At 43.2% G+C, this 13,490-nt stretch overlaps 1 protein-coding gene across 1 annotated transcript in view; it reads right to left on the bottom strand.

The window, feature by feature from the left end:
• Positions 1–13,490, bottom strand: part of LOC116986468 (bactericidal permeability-increasing protein-like) — a 69,856-nt gene that overhangs the window by 50,695 nt on the left and 5,671 nt on the right. The window contains exons 5-13 of the mRNA XM_033042027.1: positions 11,991–12,054; positions 11,792–11,852; positions 10,394–10,485; positions 9,585–9,761; positions 7,913–7,972; positions 6,625–6,792; positions 6,456–6,523; positions 4,399–4,441; positions 1,420–1,483 (exon numbers count right to left, since the gene is read on the bottom strand). Of these exons, the coding sequence (XP_032897918.1) occupies positions 1,420–1,483; positions 4,399–4,441; positions 6,456–6,523; positions 6,625–6,792; positions 7,913–7,972; positions 9,585–9,761; positions 10,394–10,485; positions 11,792–11,852; positions 11,991–12,054 (797 nt within the window). The remainder of the gene's footprint in view (positions 1–1,419; positions 1,484–4,398; positions 4,442–6,455; positions 6,524–6,624; positions 6,793–7,912; positions 7,973–9,584; positions 9,762–10,393; positions 10,486–11,791; positions 11,853–11,990; positions 12,055–13,490) is intronic.

Raw genomic sequence — 13,490 nt, 5'->3', positions numbered from 1 at the left:
GGGGGATCCTATGGGATAACTTCTTCACACAAAGAGTGGTGGGTATATTGAAAGAGCTGCCAAATAAGGTAGTTGAGGCAGATACTATCCTAACTTTTAAGAGGCATTTTGGTGGGTACACGGATAAGATAGCTTTAGATGGTTATAGGTGAAGTGCGGGAAGGTGGGACAAGTGTAGATGAGCATGTTGATCGACGTGGGCAAATTGGACTGAATGGCCTGTTTGCATGCTGTATCTATGACTATGACAAAACATTTTGGGTTGGGACCCTTCTTCAGACTGATCTGGTCTGATCCTGGGGTAATTTGCAAATATTCTTCTTGCACCCATCTATCCAACTGTATTAAGTGATCATTCATCTTATTTGTAAATATTTTTTCCTAGGCCATCTATCCAAAGGTTCCAAAGGTGTCAAAGGTCTTTAATTGTCACATGTACCAATTAAGGTACAGTGATATTCGTATTACCATACAGCCATACTAAAAAGCAACAATACACACAACTACATAAAAGTGAACATAAGCATCCACCACAGCAGATTCCCACATTCCTCATTGTGATGGAAGGCAATGAAGTCTAATCCTCTTCCTCATTTCCAATAGCATTACCTCTACCCTACCTTCTATTTCCCGGAAAACAAGACACAAAGTGCTGGAGTAACTCAGCAGGTTAGGCAGCATCTCTGGGGAGAAATGGATAGGTGATGTTTCAGATCGGGACCCTTCTTCAAACTGATTGTATTGGGAAGAGAAAGCTGGAAATGAGGTGCAGGCGGGAGAAAGCCAGGTAAGTGGTCGGTGGACACAGGTGTGTTGGGGGGGGGGGGGGGAGGCTTGATTGTGAAGCCAGAGGAAGGATTGTAAGTAGAAAGGGATGGGGGGGGAGAGAGAGGAAAGGAGGGATGGGCAGTGGGAGAAATGGGCACACATCCAGGTTGAGCACAGGGAAAAGAGCTGGGGGGGGGGAAAATTGGGGGGGGGGGGGGGGGGAGAGGGAGGGGAAAGGCATTAAAGTTTGTGATGAACTGAGGTTGATAATTTAATGTTCATTCTATCTTTTGTCAAAGAATGGAGATACGTTTGAGGCCCCCTTCAACCTCAACGGACTTAGTGAGGAATATAATTCCTATTATGATCCATGCATTTACTCTTTGGCAATTCATATTACAATTACAATACAACACAATACAATAATCAAGTCAGTAAAATTTTTCATTTGCAAACCAAAGTCTCAGAACAGCATATTTACACTGCAGGGCAAATGAGCAAAGGTATTTTTTTCTAGACTAAAGCTTATGAAGTTCAGCATGCACTGGAGAAAACCTCATTATTTAAATGAGATTTCTCTAAATGAAAAATCCCCATCATCACCATCTTTTTTACCATGAAAATCCCAAACAGCCTCCAGCATGTACTTACCATTGACGCCTGGTAACACCACTAACTTTACTGCAATGTTCATTAGCAGTTCCAGACCAGCCACCTTCAACAAGACATGATGAGAAAGAAAATGTCAAAAAAGGTTCCTCTCAGTTTAATGTCCTAGGATAATGTAATGTTTACGGTGGGGAGTAGGGAGTGCTGGTGTACAACATCGTTGTGGGGGGGGCTGGAATTGACAACCCGAAGTCCACTCATATGAACAAGGAAGTCTCAAGCTTCCCAGGATGTCCTCACTGTGGTCCTTTTGACCGCACTCTTGAGCAGAACTTCTCATGGGGTTGACGGTTGGAATGTTGGCTTCCTGTTAGCTCATTGAGGAATCTGGAGAGGGAGCTGACCCAGGTTAGAACTGAAACAGATTCAGTGACTACATTTATTTCATTGGAGAGGCATGGCTCTATCAGAGACAGTTGTTTAAGCTAATTTATGTATGATCGTGGGGAGACCCAGCACAGAAAGAGGCCCTTCGGTCCACGTTAGTCATTAAAATGGGATGATGAACCAACAAATCGCAGAGACAGTAGTTCTGTGGAAAGTGGAAAAAAGTGAGATGGGGAAGATGTGACTAATGATGCTGATAATAATGTTGCAGAATGATGTGTTGGATGCAGAGGTTGGTGTGGTAAAAGGGAAGGACCAGGGAGTTCTATCCTGGCTCTGTCTGGAGGGAGGAGCAGAACCACGGGATGTAAGGAGACATGGGTGAGAGCTTCATTCACAACTGCTAGGGTGCAGGAAGAGGGAGGGGCGGTAAACCACCTTTAATGAAGAAAGAGAACAGCTCAGACATCCTGAAACGGAGACAGAGAAATCAACAACTGAGACATTTGACCTAAAACATCCTTAACCTTCAGAGAGTTAGAGCAATCAGAAGTTGTTGCTATAGGTGAGAATATGTTCCGATAGGTGGTGAGTGTAAGTTGAGGGAAACTGGTTGGTTCCATGTTCTAGGCAGAAATGGAGGGCCCCAAAGCCTTCCAGACAGGGAATGGTAAAGGGACTGGACGTCCATGGTAGTGATTAGGAGGTTTGGGCTGAGGAATTGGAAATTCTGTGTGCTAGAGGGTAGCCTGGATGTAGGTGGGAAACATAGAAACATAGAAAATAGGTGCAGGAGTAGGCCATTCGGCCCTTCGAGCCTGCACTGCCATTCAATATGATCATGGCTGATCATCCAACTCAGTATCCTGTACCTGTCTTCTCTCCATACCCCCTGACCCCTTTAGCCACAAGGGCCACATCTAACTCCCTCTAAAATATAGCCAATGAACTGGCCTCAACTACCTTCTGTGGCAGAAAATTCTAGAGATTCACCACTCTGTGTGAAAAATGTTTTTCTCATCTCGGCCCTAAAAGATTTCCCCCTTTTCCTTAAACTGTGACCCCCTTGTTCTGGACTTCCCCAACATCGGGAACAATCTTCCTGCATCTAGCCTGTCCAACCCCTTAAGAATTTTATAAGTTTCTATAAGATCCCCCCTCAATCTTCTAAATTCTAGCGAGTACAGGCCGAGTCTATCCAGTCTTTCTTCATAAAGGATTGGATAATGTCTCCTCATGCAGAACTACTGTTGTTTGCTATCTGTGACCACATGATTATCATCACAGCACAAGGTGATTGATCATTGCCCTGAGAACTCTGCATCCACCACCCCCTGAAGATTTTGCATCATTTTCTGATTGTGTTTAAAATCTTCAACATCCACAGTATTTACGGTGGCGTAGCAGTGGAGCTACGGCCTTACAGCACCAGAGAACCAAGTTCAATCCTGACTATTGGTGCTGTCTGTGCGGAGTTTGTGCGTTCTCCCCGTGACTTGTATGGGTTTTCTCCGGGATCTTTGGTTTCCTCCCACACTCCAAGGACGTACAGGTTTGCAGGTTAATTGGCTTGGTGTAAATGTAAAGTTGTCCCTAGTGTGCATAGTGTATAGCTAATGTGCCGGGATCGCTGGTCGGTGCGGACTCAGTGGGCCGAACGGCCTGTTTCTGCGCTGTATCTCTAAACTAAAATCCACAGTATTTTCCTTTTGTGAATTTAAATTTTGTTTTGATTGCATGGAACTTGGATTTTTAACAACTGTTTAGAGGCTGAATTTTCCTATTTCATTCATGTTATCTGAGAAGTATCTTTCTAAATGTTGTGATGAGACACTTTTGAGTTATGCTCAGAGAAGATCTTGCCCATAAATACTTCATATGGTTTGTGTGTGTGTGTGTGTGTGTGTGTGTGTGTGTGTGTGTGTGTGTGTGTGTGTGTGTGTGTGTGTGTGTGTGTGTGTGTGAGAGATAGCCAAGATGAATAGAGTCTGTACTTTAAGGTGCCGTTACACTGTGCTGCCATAATGTTGCTATTGAATTGAATAATTGTATTTAATTGTTTTTAAAGTGGTTTTGTGTTTTTTCTCTCACTCTCTAAATTTTTTAATAGTAAAATGTATTTGTGATATGATGACTGTCTAATGGTGTTGCTTTGATTAGACTTAAATTTGCACCCAAGAATCAAGTGTCATCTCAAACAAGCAAGACAATAAAAAGGACAAAGTGCTGGAGTAATTCAGAAGTCAGGCAGCATCTCTGGAGAACATGGATAGGTGGCGTTTCAGGTTGGGACCCTTCTTCAGACTGCTTAGGGGGGAGGTATAAAGCTGGAAAAGAGAACGAGCAGGATACAGCCTGGCAGGTTGATGCAGGTGAGAGGGTTTTGAAAGGGAGTTGGATGGATGAAGACAGGTTTTAAATAGTTGTGAATTGTGAAGCTAGAGGAAGGAATGTTGATAGAAGCAGAGGGGAATTAGAGAAATAGGTATAAGTCCAGGAGGGGGTTCGGGAAGAAGCGAGGGGGGTAGATTGCTAGTTACCTAAAATTGGTGAATTCAATGCCCATGCCATTGGATTATAAGCTACCCAAGCAGAATATGAGATATTTAAAAACATACAAGACGATTTTCTTACCGGAACTGGGCCAACATTAGAATGTCCAAGAGATAATTTCAGACTGTACAAAAAACAAAGTAAAAGAGCAAAACACTATTATATCACAAAGGAAGTTGTTTTTTTAGCAATGTTTGTGCAATCTGACTTTAAACTCATCCAATAGATAATGGTACAGTGAAATGAGGCAACATGCAGCAAATATAATGGCAGCTTTGGTTTGCACTGAATTCTTAATGGGCAGGATTGGATCACAGACATATTTAAACTATCCCGTATTTCTCGAGGTGCTGTTCTCTTTGCATCCTGAGATCCAGACGTATCGCCATGCCTCAGTGCACGCATGCCCTTGACCTCTCCCTGCAACACCACTGACCCTTCCTATCTTAGTGCTGTCCTAGCACACAGTTCCACTTTATCCTTTACCACATTCAGTGCTGCAGGCAACAGTTTTCCTTCCTTTCAGATGCTAAGGATTGCAAACTTCAACAGACGTCGGTCTTCAACAATAATAATGGTCAATGGGTAATAATGGTCAAGAAAATAGAAAAAAAATAATATTGTAACAGTGAGAAGAACCAATAGTGATTCAAAGGAACATCAGCCAAGTTGTAGCCATTGACTGATTGTTCTGTCCAATATAAGAGATATTGGTTCACTTTTTCTTGAATATACTTATTGGTTGGATTTGCCATTTGTTAGGATAGCACAATTGAAAACCTCCTGCCATGGTTTAATGCTTTTGTAGAAAGTATCTGCCTTCTGGTTGACTTACATTACACTATTCAGACAGAAATAAAGTTCTTTATACCAGAGGACAAAGCTGGAAGCTCAGAGGGGTAAAGTACAAATATAGAAAGTAGGTGTAGGAGTCGGCCATTTGGCCCTTCGAGCCAGCACCACCATTCAATATGATCATGGCTGATCAACCACAATCACCCTGTTCCTTCTTTTTCCTCATATCCCTTGATTCCGTTAACCTAAAGAGCTAAATCTAACACACTCTTGAAACCATCCAGTGAATTTGCCTCCACTGCCTTCTGTGGCAGAGAATTCTACAGATTCACAACTCTCTGGGTGAAAAAGCTTTTCCTCATCTCAGTCATAACTGGCCTACCCCTTATTCTTAAACCGGTTCTGGACTCCCCCAACACCCCGGGTACATTTTTCCTGCATCTAGCCTGTCCAATCCCTTAAGAATTTTATATGTTTCTATAAGATCCCCATCTCATCCTTCTAAATTGCAGTGAATACAAGCCCGGTCTACCTATTCTTTCATCATATGGCAGTCCCGCCATCCCGGGAATTAACCTGGTTAAGTTTAAAGGAGTTCTTTTAACACAGAGGTTGATAGATGCCTGGAACACGCTGCCACGGTGGTGATGGAGGCAATTACAGCAGTGGTGTTTCAGAGACTTTTAGATAGAAACACAAACATGCAGGGAATGGAGGGACATGGATCCAATGCAGGCAGAAGGGCATAAATTAAACAGGCAGCATGTCTGACAGAGATAAAGATTTCCTTATCTTTAATTTTTTGCAGCATTGGAAAGAGATTTTAATCAATTTGAAGGGCATCAGTTCTCTCGGGATATAATGATCTCCCAATACAGCTCTCCCATTCGGCTGAGTTTTGAGCTAGTTGGTGCAAATTAGTTGCTTGAACATCACCATAAACAATGTACACACTTGCACAAAGTCCACTCAATGTCACTAGATAGGAGTCACAGAAAAATCTGGTTGATTCATCCTACTATAGGAACACAGGACCCTTTCTGAAGCAACTAATAACATAGATCAAATGTCTAAACTACGCTAATGAAATAAGCAAAAATATTTAATCAATATTGACTGTCATTAGCTATCAATGTATTAAATGTTAGTTGTGCATTCAGTAGGAGGGAACGAATATGCCATGAATATACCTCTGAAGGTTATGGAGTAAAACCACAATCTAAACATTTGAGGAATTCATCTGCATTAAATTTAACCATGACTTGTTTTTTACAGGTGAAGTTCAATCAGCAAACTGGGCCCATGTGAGTGCATGAAAAGTAATTCAGTTTTATTTTCCTTACTGATTCAGTTGTAGAGATCCAATCAGTTTCGTCTGAAGGATGTGCACCTGAGCAGAGACACTCGCTTCCTACAACAAGAGAAAATAATAAAGGAGATTTCTCATGGCAATAGTTTTGTCAACTGTAAAATGTATGACGTACTACAGCAGAAGTAGATTTTAGTACTTACAATGTTCAGGACAAAAAGTGATGCGAGGGATGAATTTGGCAGGACCGCGTTTACGTCAAATGCACCAAATGCTTGAACGTTGATGTTGTTTGTTGCAACCTTCAGAACTGGCGATCGAGTGGCGTGCAGGTGCATTTCTATCGGCAAGTTAGGATAGAGCTTCTCCAGCTGTGAAGAAGTATATTTTTTGCCATTAACCATTTTCTCCCCCTGAGATTGTGCCTAGTCTCTAAGCATTAGTATTCTATGCTATTTTTATTTCATGTTTTCAGAATCCACAATATTTTGCATTGGTAATGCTCATCTCTCCCATCATAGAGTAACGTGCAAAGAAGCATGATACATGACCTGGACAGGTTGAGTGAATGGGCAGATGCGTGGCAGATGCAGTATAATATAGATAAATGTGAGGTTATCCACTGGTGGCAAAAGCAAGGGGGCAGATTATTATCTCAATGGGGTTAGGTTAGGTAAGGGGGAGGTACAGCGAGACCTGGGTGTCCTTGTGCACCGATCACTGAAAGTTGGCGTGCAGGTACAGCGGGCAGTGAAGAAAGTTAATGGAATGTTGGCCTTCATAACAAGAGGATTTCAGTATAGGAGTAGAGAGGTTCTTCTGCAGTTGTATAGGGCTCTGGTAAGACCACATCTGGAGTATTGTGTACAGTTTTGGTCTCCTAATTTGAGGAAGGACATCCTTGTGATTGAGGCAGTGTAGCGTAGGTTCACGAGATTGATCCCTGGGATGGCGGGACTGTCATATGAGGAAAGATTGAAAAGACTAGGCTTGTATTCACTGGAGTTTAGAAGGATGAGGGGGAAATCGTATAGAAACATATAAAATTATGAAAGGACTGGACAAGCTAGATGCAGGAAAAATGTTCCCAATGTTGGGCGAGTCCAGAACCAGGGGCCACAGTCTCTAGAATAAAGGGGAGGCCATTTAAGACTGAGGTGAAAAAAAACGTTTTCACCCAGAGAGTTGTAAATTTGTGGAATTCCCTGCCACAGATGGCAGTGGGGGCCAAATCACTGGATGGATTTAAGAGAGAGTTAGATAGAGCTCTAGGGGCTAGTGGAATCAAAGGATATGGGGAGAAGGCAGGCATGGGTTATTGATTGGGGACGATCAGCCATGATCGCAATGAATGGCGGTGCTGGCTCGAAGGGCCGAATGGCCTCCTCCTGCACCTATTTTCTATGTTTCTATGTTTCTATTAACAAAAGTGATATGGGACAAGGAGCTCTTAATATCAGACAAGAGTTTACAAACCCATGAAACACTTACCTGAGGTACGATTACACTAAAGGACTTTGTGTTTAATCTGATAGGTGATTGTGGTGGAATCTGAGGAAAACAGAAAGGAATTAGCCAATTTTATTTTTGGTCATTTGTGGAACTGGATCATTGTATAATCTTGAAAGGCAAGTGTGCTGAATAGTTGGTAAAGATTTCAAGCTCAACTGCAATTCTGAGGTTGGATTTGTAAATAACTGCAGGATTCCATTGACAAAAAGCACATCAATGCCTCTACTTCCTTAGAAGGCTTAGGAAGTTCGGCATGTCCCCATAACTCTCACCAACTTCTACAGATGCACCATAGAAAGTATTTTATCAGGATGCATCACCCCTTGGTTTGGGAACAGCTCCACCCAAGACTGCAACAAATTGCAGCAAGTTGTGGACGCAGCCCAGACCATCACACAAACCAACCTCCCTTCTATTGAATCCATTTATACCTCACGCTGCCTCAGCAAGGCCAGCAGCATAATCAAGGATGAGTTGCACCTTGGCCACACCCTCTTCTACCCTCTCCCATCAAGCAAAAGGTATAGAAGTGTGAAAACGCACACCTCCAGATTCAGGGACAGTTTCTTCCCAGCTGTTATCAGGCACCTGAATCATCCCACCACAACCAGAGACCAGTCCTGAACTACTATCTACCTTCTTGGTGACTCTCGGACTATCCTTGATCGGACTTTGCTGGCTTTACCTTGCACTAAACGTTATTCTCTTATCATGTATCTATACACTGTAAATGGCTTGATTGTAATTGTCTATTGTCTGTCTGCTGATTGGATAGCACGCATCAAAAGCTTTTCACTGTACCTCAGTAGACGTGACAATAAACTAAACTGTAAACAGTAAAGAAGCTCTATTAATAAATTTGGATTTACTGAAAGTTATTAACCAATACACTAGTTCTGCGTCTTATTCTATGCTTCATCTTCATATCATATTTTCCCCTCAATTTAGGAGTCAATTAGGCCCATTGAGTTTATGCTAGCCCTCCAGTTCCCACATTTATTTCGTAACCTGTTCTATCACACATGTCAAATAGCCGCCCCGATTCTCCCACCTACCATTTACACTGGAAGTAGTGTTCAGCAGCTAATCAGCCTTTTCGACTGTCTTTGGGATGTGTTAGGATATTTGAGCCTCCGGGTCAAACCTATGCGGCGACGGGAAGAACACGCAAACTCAGGCATGACAGCATGGTACTGCAAAGGTCCGCGTAATCCACTGGCGGGCCGAGATAAGGGCCCACAAAGTCGGCCTCGGATGTCAGCTATGGGAACGGATCCACCAGATCCAGCCGGGCTGGAGTTCCAGAGCCCTGGCTGCAGTGGGCAAATTCAAACTGCTGATCAGAGGGCTGGCCACAGAAGTCCCATGAGGTCGAGATCAGGCGCCTCACCTGGCCTAGGCACCACATTTTTGGGAGGACTTCACGGTGGCATTTCAAATGCACTCTCGTTATTTTGTCTGGCCTGTAGGAGGGGCCAGACCATATCTTGCCAGAAAATCAGTGGTGTACCTGTAAAGTCTTTTTGCTGACTGGATACTGTGCAGCAAAAAAGATTTTCATAGTACCTTGGCACACGTAACACTATTGCTAAATTAAACTAAAGTTAACTAAACTAAACCTTTGAATGATGAAAGGATGGCTTTTACCCACCAGTTTATCAGTGATTTTCATTTGTAAGATTCCTGCTTCATAATACACAAATCCCGCTGAGTTAGCAAGGAAATCAGATATTCCCAAGTACAACATGTGAGTGGATTGAGTGGGAAGGCTTATTGCAGGTGGCGTGAAGGGAGGCTCTTTCCTTTGTCCCACTCTGTAGAATTGACCCTGTAAAAAGAATTAGATGCCAAATCACATAGACTGCAGGAAGTATACGTGATGCAAAAAGACCTTTGAAATCTTCAAAGTTACAAAATGCACTGATAATGGAAAGAGCTGGTCAATAACATTGTTTCTACCAACAGCTTAAGTATTTTCAAACTTCTGAATATAAATGATCTTTGAAACTTCTGTTGCCTGAAGAACCTTAGTTTGGACTTGACCACAAGGTCACAGACCACCACTGCCTTGGTCCTAACGTGAACCAAGGATTCAAGAGGTGAGTGGGTTACTGGTCCCACAATTCTTGGTAAAGGAGGACCAAACTCTTAAGGGTGGCATGGTCAGATAATGTCAAGGTGATGGACAAAGTGCACTGGTTAGAAGCTTATCTTAATTAACATTAAGCTTTTCTGAACTTAGGTCAGCTTCGGTTGTGCTAGAACTTTGAGGTTAGCAATAAGACTTTTGAGCCTGGATAGCGAATATCCATCACAAGATTACTGGCAACGTATAAATGGAGAACTCAAAAACAGTCTTGGATATGTCTAAAGGCAGCAGAACTATGAAACAGCCCAAATATCAACCCAACCAACTGCCCATGTACACTCGCATCACCCTCCCCAGGAGTCAGGGCCTACCTTAAAATCCAGGTCCATGGCATCATTTGTGATTTGAATTTGATTAACCAGTGAATAGTCAACCTCAGCAAATGGGTTAATTTTGAACGATACTAAGAACACAGGGGGAAAAGAACATGAAATATAAAATATCAGTACAAAACATTCCAAATTCTTCATCCAGATTGTTTTTTGGCTACCACCTGGGTAAAAGGCGAGAACTGCATTTGGCTCCTGTTCCAGGTCTACGTGGGGACATTTTGTGGCACAGTTAGTCTGACTCTTGACCTTCCCCAGCTCGTGGAGAGTTGAGATGAAACAACTAAACTTAGCATCCTCAGTGACTCCACGATGAGCTTTTGCTTTACTCCATATCAAGTCTGTTGCCAGCACTCCATCCTTCAGTTCCTAAAACACATCACTTACTTCAGCAACTGATTGCTGCTGCTGCTGCTGCTGAAGTCCTGGTCCTTAACGATGAGGTACCATCACCACCTGCATTAAAATCCTTGAGATCTCAACTATTACAAAACTTCTCTGTGTTGTCATCTATGCATCCAGCCCTTCCATCATTATCAAATTACTGTACAGATCTTGTATGCTCATCTGCCCTGTACCCTTTCCAATGACATAATCTTTCCTGTAACATGGTGCCCAGAACTGAACGCAATTTTTGACATCCATATTCACTATCTGCAATATCACTCACTTTTATATCATCTGCAAACTTGCTAATTTTGCCATGTATGTTCTCAACCAAATCATTTATATAGATCACAAATGGATCCAACAGCGAACCCTGAGGCACACCACTAGTCATAGGCCTCAATCCCAAGGTTTACAAAACTTCTTTGTGTTGTCACCTATGTATCCAGTAGTCCCATCCTGATCAAATTACCGCACAGATCTTGTACTCTCAGCTTTAACCTCTATATGGTCTGGACTTCCTCAGTCATCTTTCTCTGCCACAAGTTACTGGTCTCATATTTATTTAATTGGTTGCAGAACACTTTGAGATATCCTTCAAAGAAACCAAAGCTGCTGGGATCTGGAATAAAAAACAAATTGGGGAGGAATTCAGTGGGTCAAACAACCATTGTAAAGGCAAGGGGGGGAACTAGAAATGATCAACATTTCAGGTCAAAACCCTGCACCAGGACTGAGAGTGGAGGGGGGGGGGGGGGGGGGAGGGGAAGGGTGGGGGGGAGAAGGAGGAACGGTATTGGGACAGTCAGATGGATGATAGGTGGAGATAAGCAAAAAAGAGCTGATGGAGCCAGGTGGGGGGGGGGGGGGGGGGGGGGGGGGGGGGGGAGGGAGAGTGACGGTGGAGCCAGCTTCTGGAGAATAGGAAGCAGCAATCTTGAGAGAGTTTTTGGAAGGCGATGGAAGAATGAGGGAGAATGTAAAACAACATACTTTCCATGGTCTTTAGATTGTTTTCCAACCCGCTGAGTGCACTGGAAACTTTTGGACAAATCTGTATCAAAGAAATAGTAAATGACAATGAGGAGGTGACCATGTTTGACACAGGCTCCACCATGAGTTATACAGCTCGAATGCTGTGCAAGTTAACAGCACAAATATTCAATATGAATGGTGAGGGAAGCTGACCTACCTGTTTGTTAAGAGCTTTACGAATGGGTGACTCGAGGACGTTGTGGAACAGATTGTACAACCACCTGCAAAGCACAATTTTACAGTCAAAACAAAATAAATATTTGCATTGTGCAGACACTCTCAAATACAGAAAACACTCAGGTTAAGTGTGGAGGTGATATTTTACCTGTATTCACTTTCACCCACCATTTGGTGCTACACTTCACTCCTTCCTTTCTTAACAGACCACCATTTGCACTTGTATTCCCCACTTCTCACCTGCAGCCTTGGTAACTATCTTCAACCTTCTCTCCACCGTCTGACTCATCTGCCAAACCTTTCTTTACATAAATCGACTTTTCACTTGCCAGCTCCTGCCCCACCACTTCTCTCCATTTCCCACCACATATGCTACCCAAGTGGAAGATGGGACCCAGTGGGTTAGATCCTTTTGCATTGTAACAACTTTGCATCAGTGCCTTCACCTGCACCACATTGTGACAACACTTCATCAATGCTCTGTGTCAACACTATCCCAAACACCTCAGTGCGTCTCCAACTTGGAGGCCTCTGACTTGGACTCAGGATTCCTCCCCATTTGCTCTTCACATTTACCAGGATGTATTTATTAAGGCAACATTAAATATTTCATGTGTCCATTTGCCGTGGTCTTTGGTTTCAGATTTCAAGACCATCAATAGCACTTCCAAAATAAATCAGGAAGCTCTGGAAATCCTCAGCGGATCAGGCAGCTTCCACGAGGGGCAGACTGAGCTATAATTCCAGGTTGATGGTATTGTATGTTTGATCTTCTATTTTTGTGCTGTTGTGCCTTTGACAACTGAGCATTAAGCTCAGGACTCGCTCGAGTCTTGACCTCTGTGAGCTTTTGTATTATACCAGGATGGACTCCTCTCCCTGGTTCCCAGAATTATAGTCATGGAGCTATATGGCATGGAAGCAGGCCATTCAGCCCACAGTGTTCATGCTAACCAGGTTAGCATTCTGTGCAAGTCTCATTTGCCTGCATTTGACCCATAGTCCTCTATAATGCAGACGTTTTTCATAAGGTGCGCTGAAAATTACTTTGGATGTCTGCAAAAAGTTAAGTTCCTGCTGGATGATGCCAAGACCAACTTTCATCATCCTTGCAAATGCCACCGTCCTGCCCGCCAGTACCTGCACTCAAATTCCACCAGCATTAAATTTAGCACATCCCCATGAGCTGAGACTGTAGAGGGGTAAGAGAGAGAGAGCAGGTACATAGTAGAGTACAGCCAAGGAACAGGCCCTACAACCCACAATATCTGTGCCAAACATCTTGTCAAGAGTAACTTTTGTCTGAATGCACATAATCCATATCTCTCCATACTCTGCATATTAACCTGCCTATCCAAAAGCCTCTTACAGTATGCCACTATTGTAGCTGCCTCCACCACCATCCCTGGCAGTGCTGTGCAGGAACCCACCACCCTCTGCGTAAAATAGTTGCCCCACACATCTCCTTTAAACTTTGTCC

The sequence above is a fragment of the Amblyraja radiata genome, chromosome 23 (genome assembly GCF_010909765.2).
Source record: "Amblyraja radiata isolate CabotCenter1 chromosome 23, sAmbRad1.1.pri, whole genome shotgun sequence".
NCBI classification, from domain to species: Eukaryota; Metazoa; Chordata; class Chondrichthyes; order Rajiformes; family Rajidae; genus Amblyraja; species Amblyraja radiata.
The sequence above is the reverse complement of the archived record's forward strand: the minus strand, read 5'-3'. Positions and strand labels throughout refer to the sequence as shown.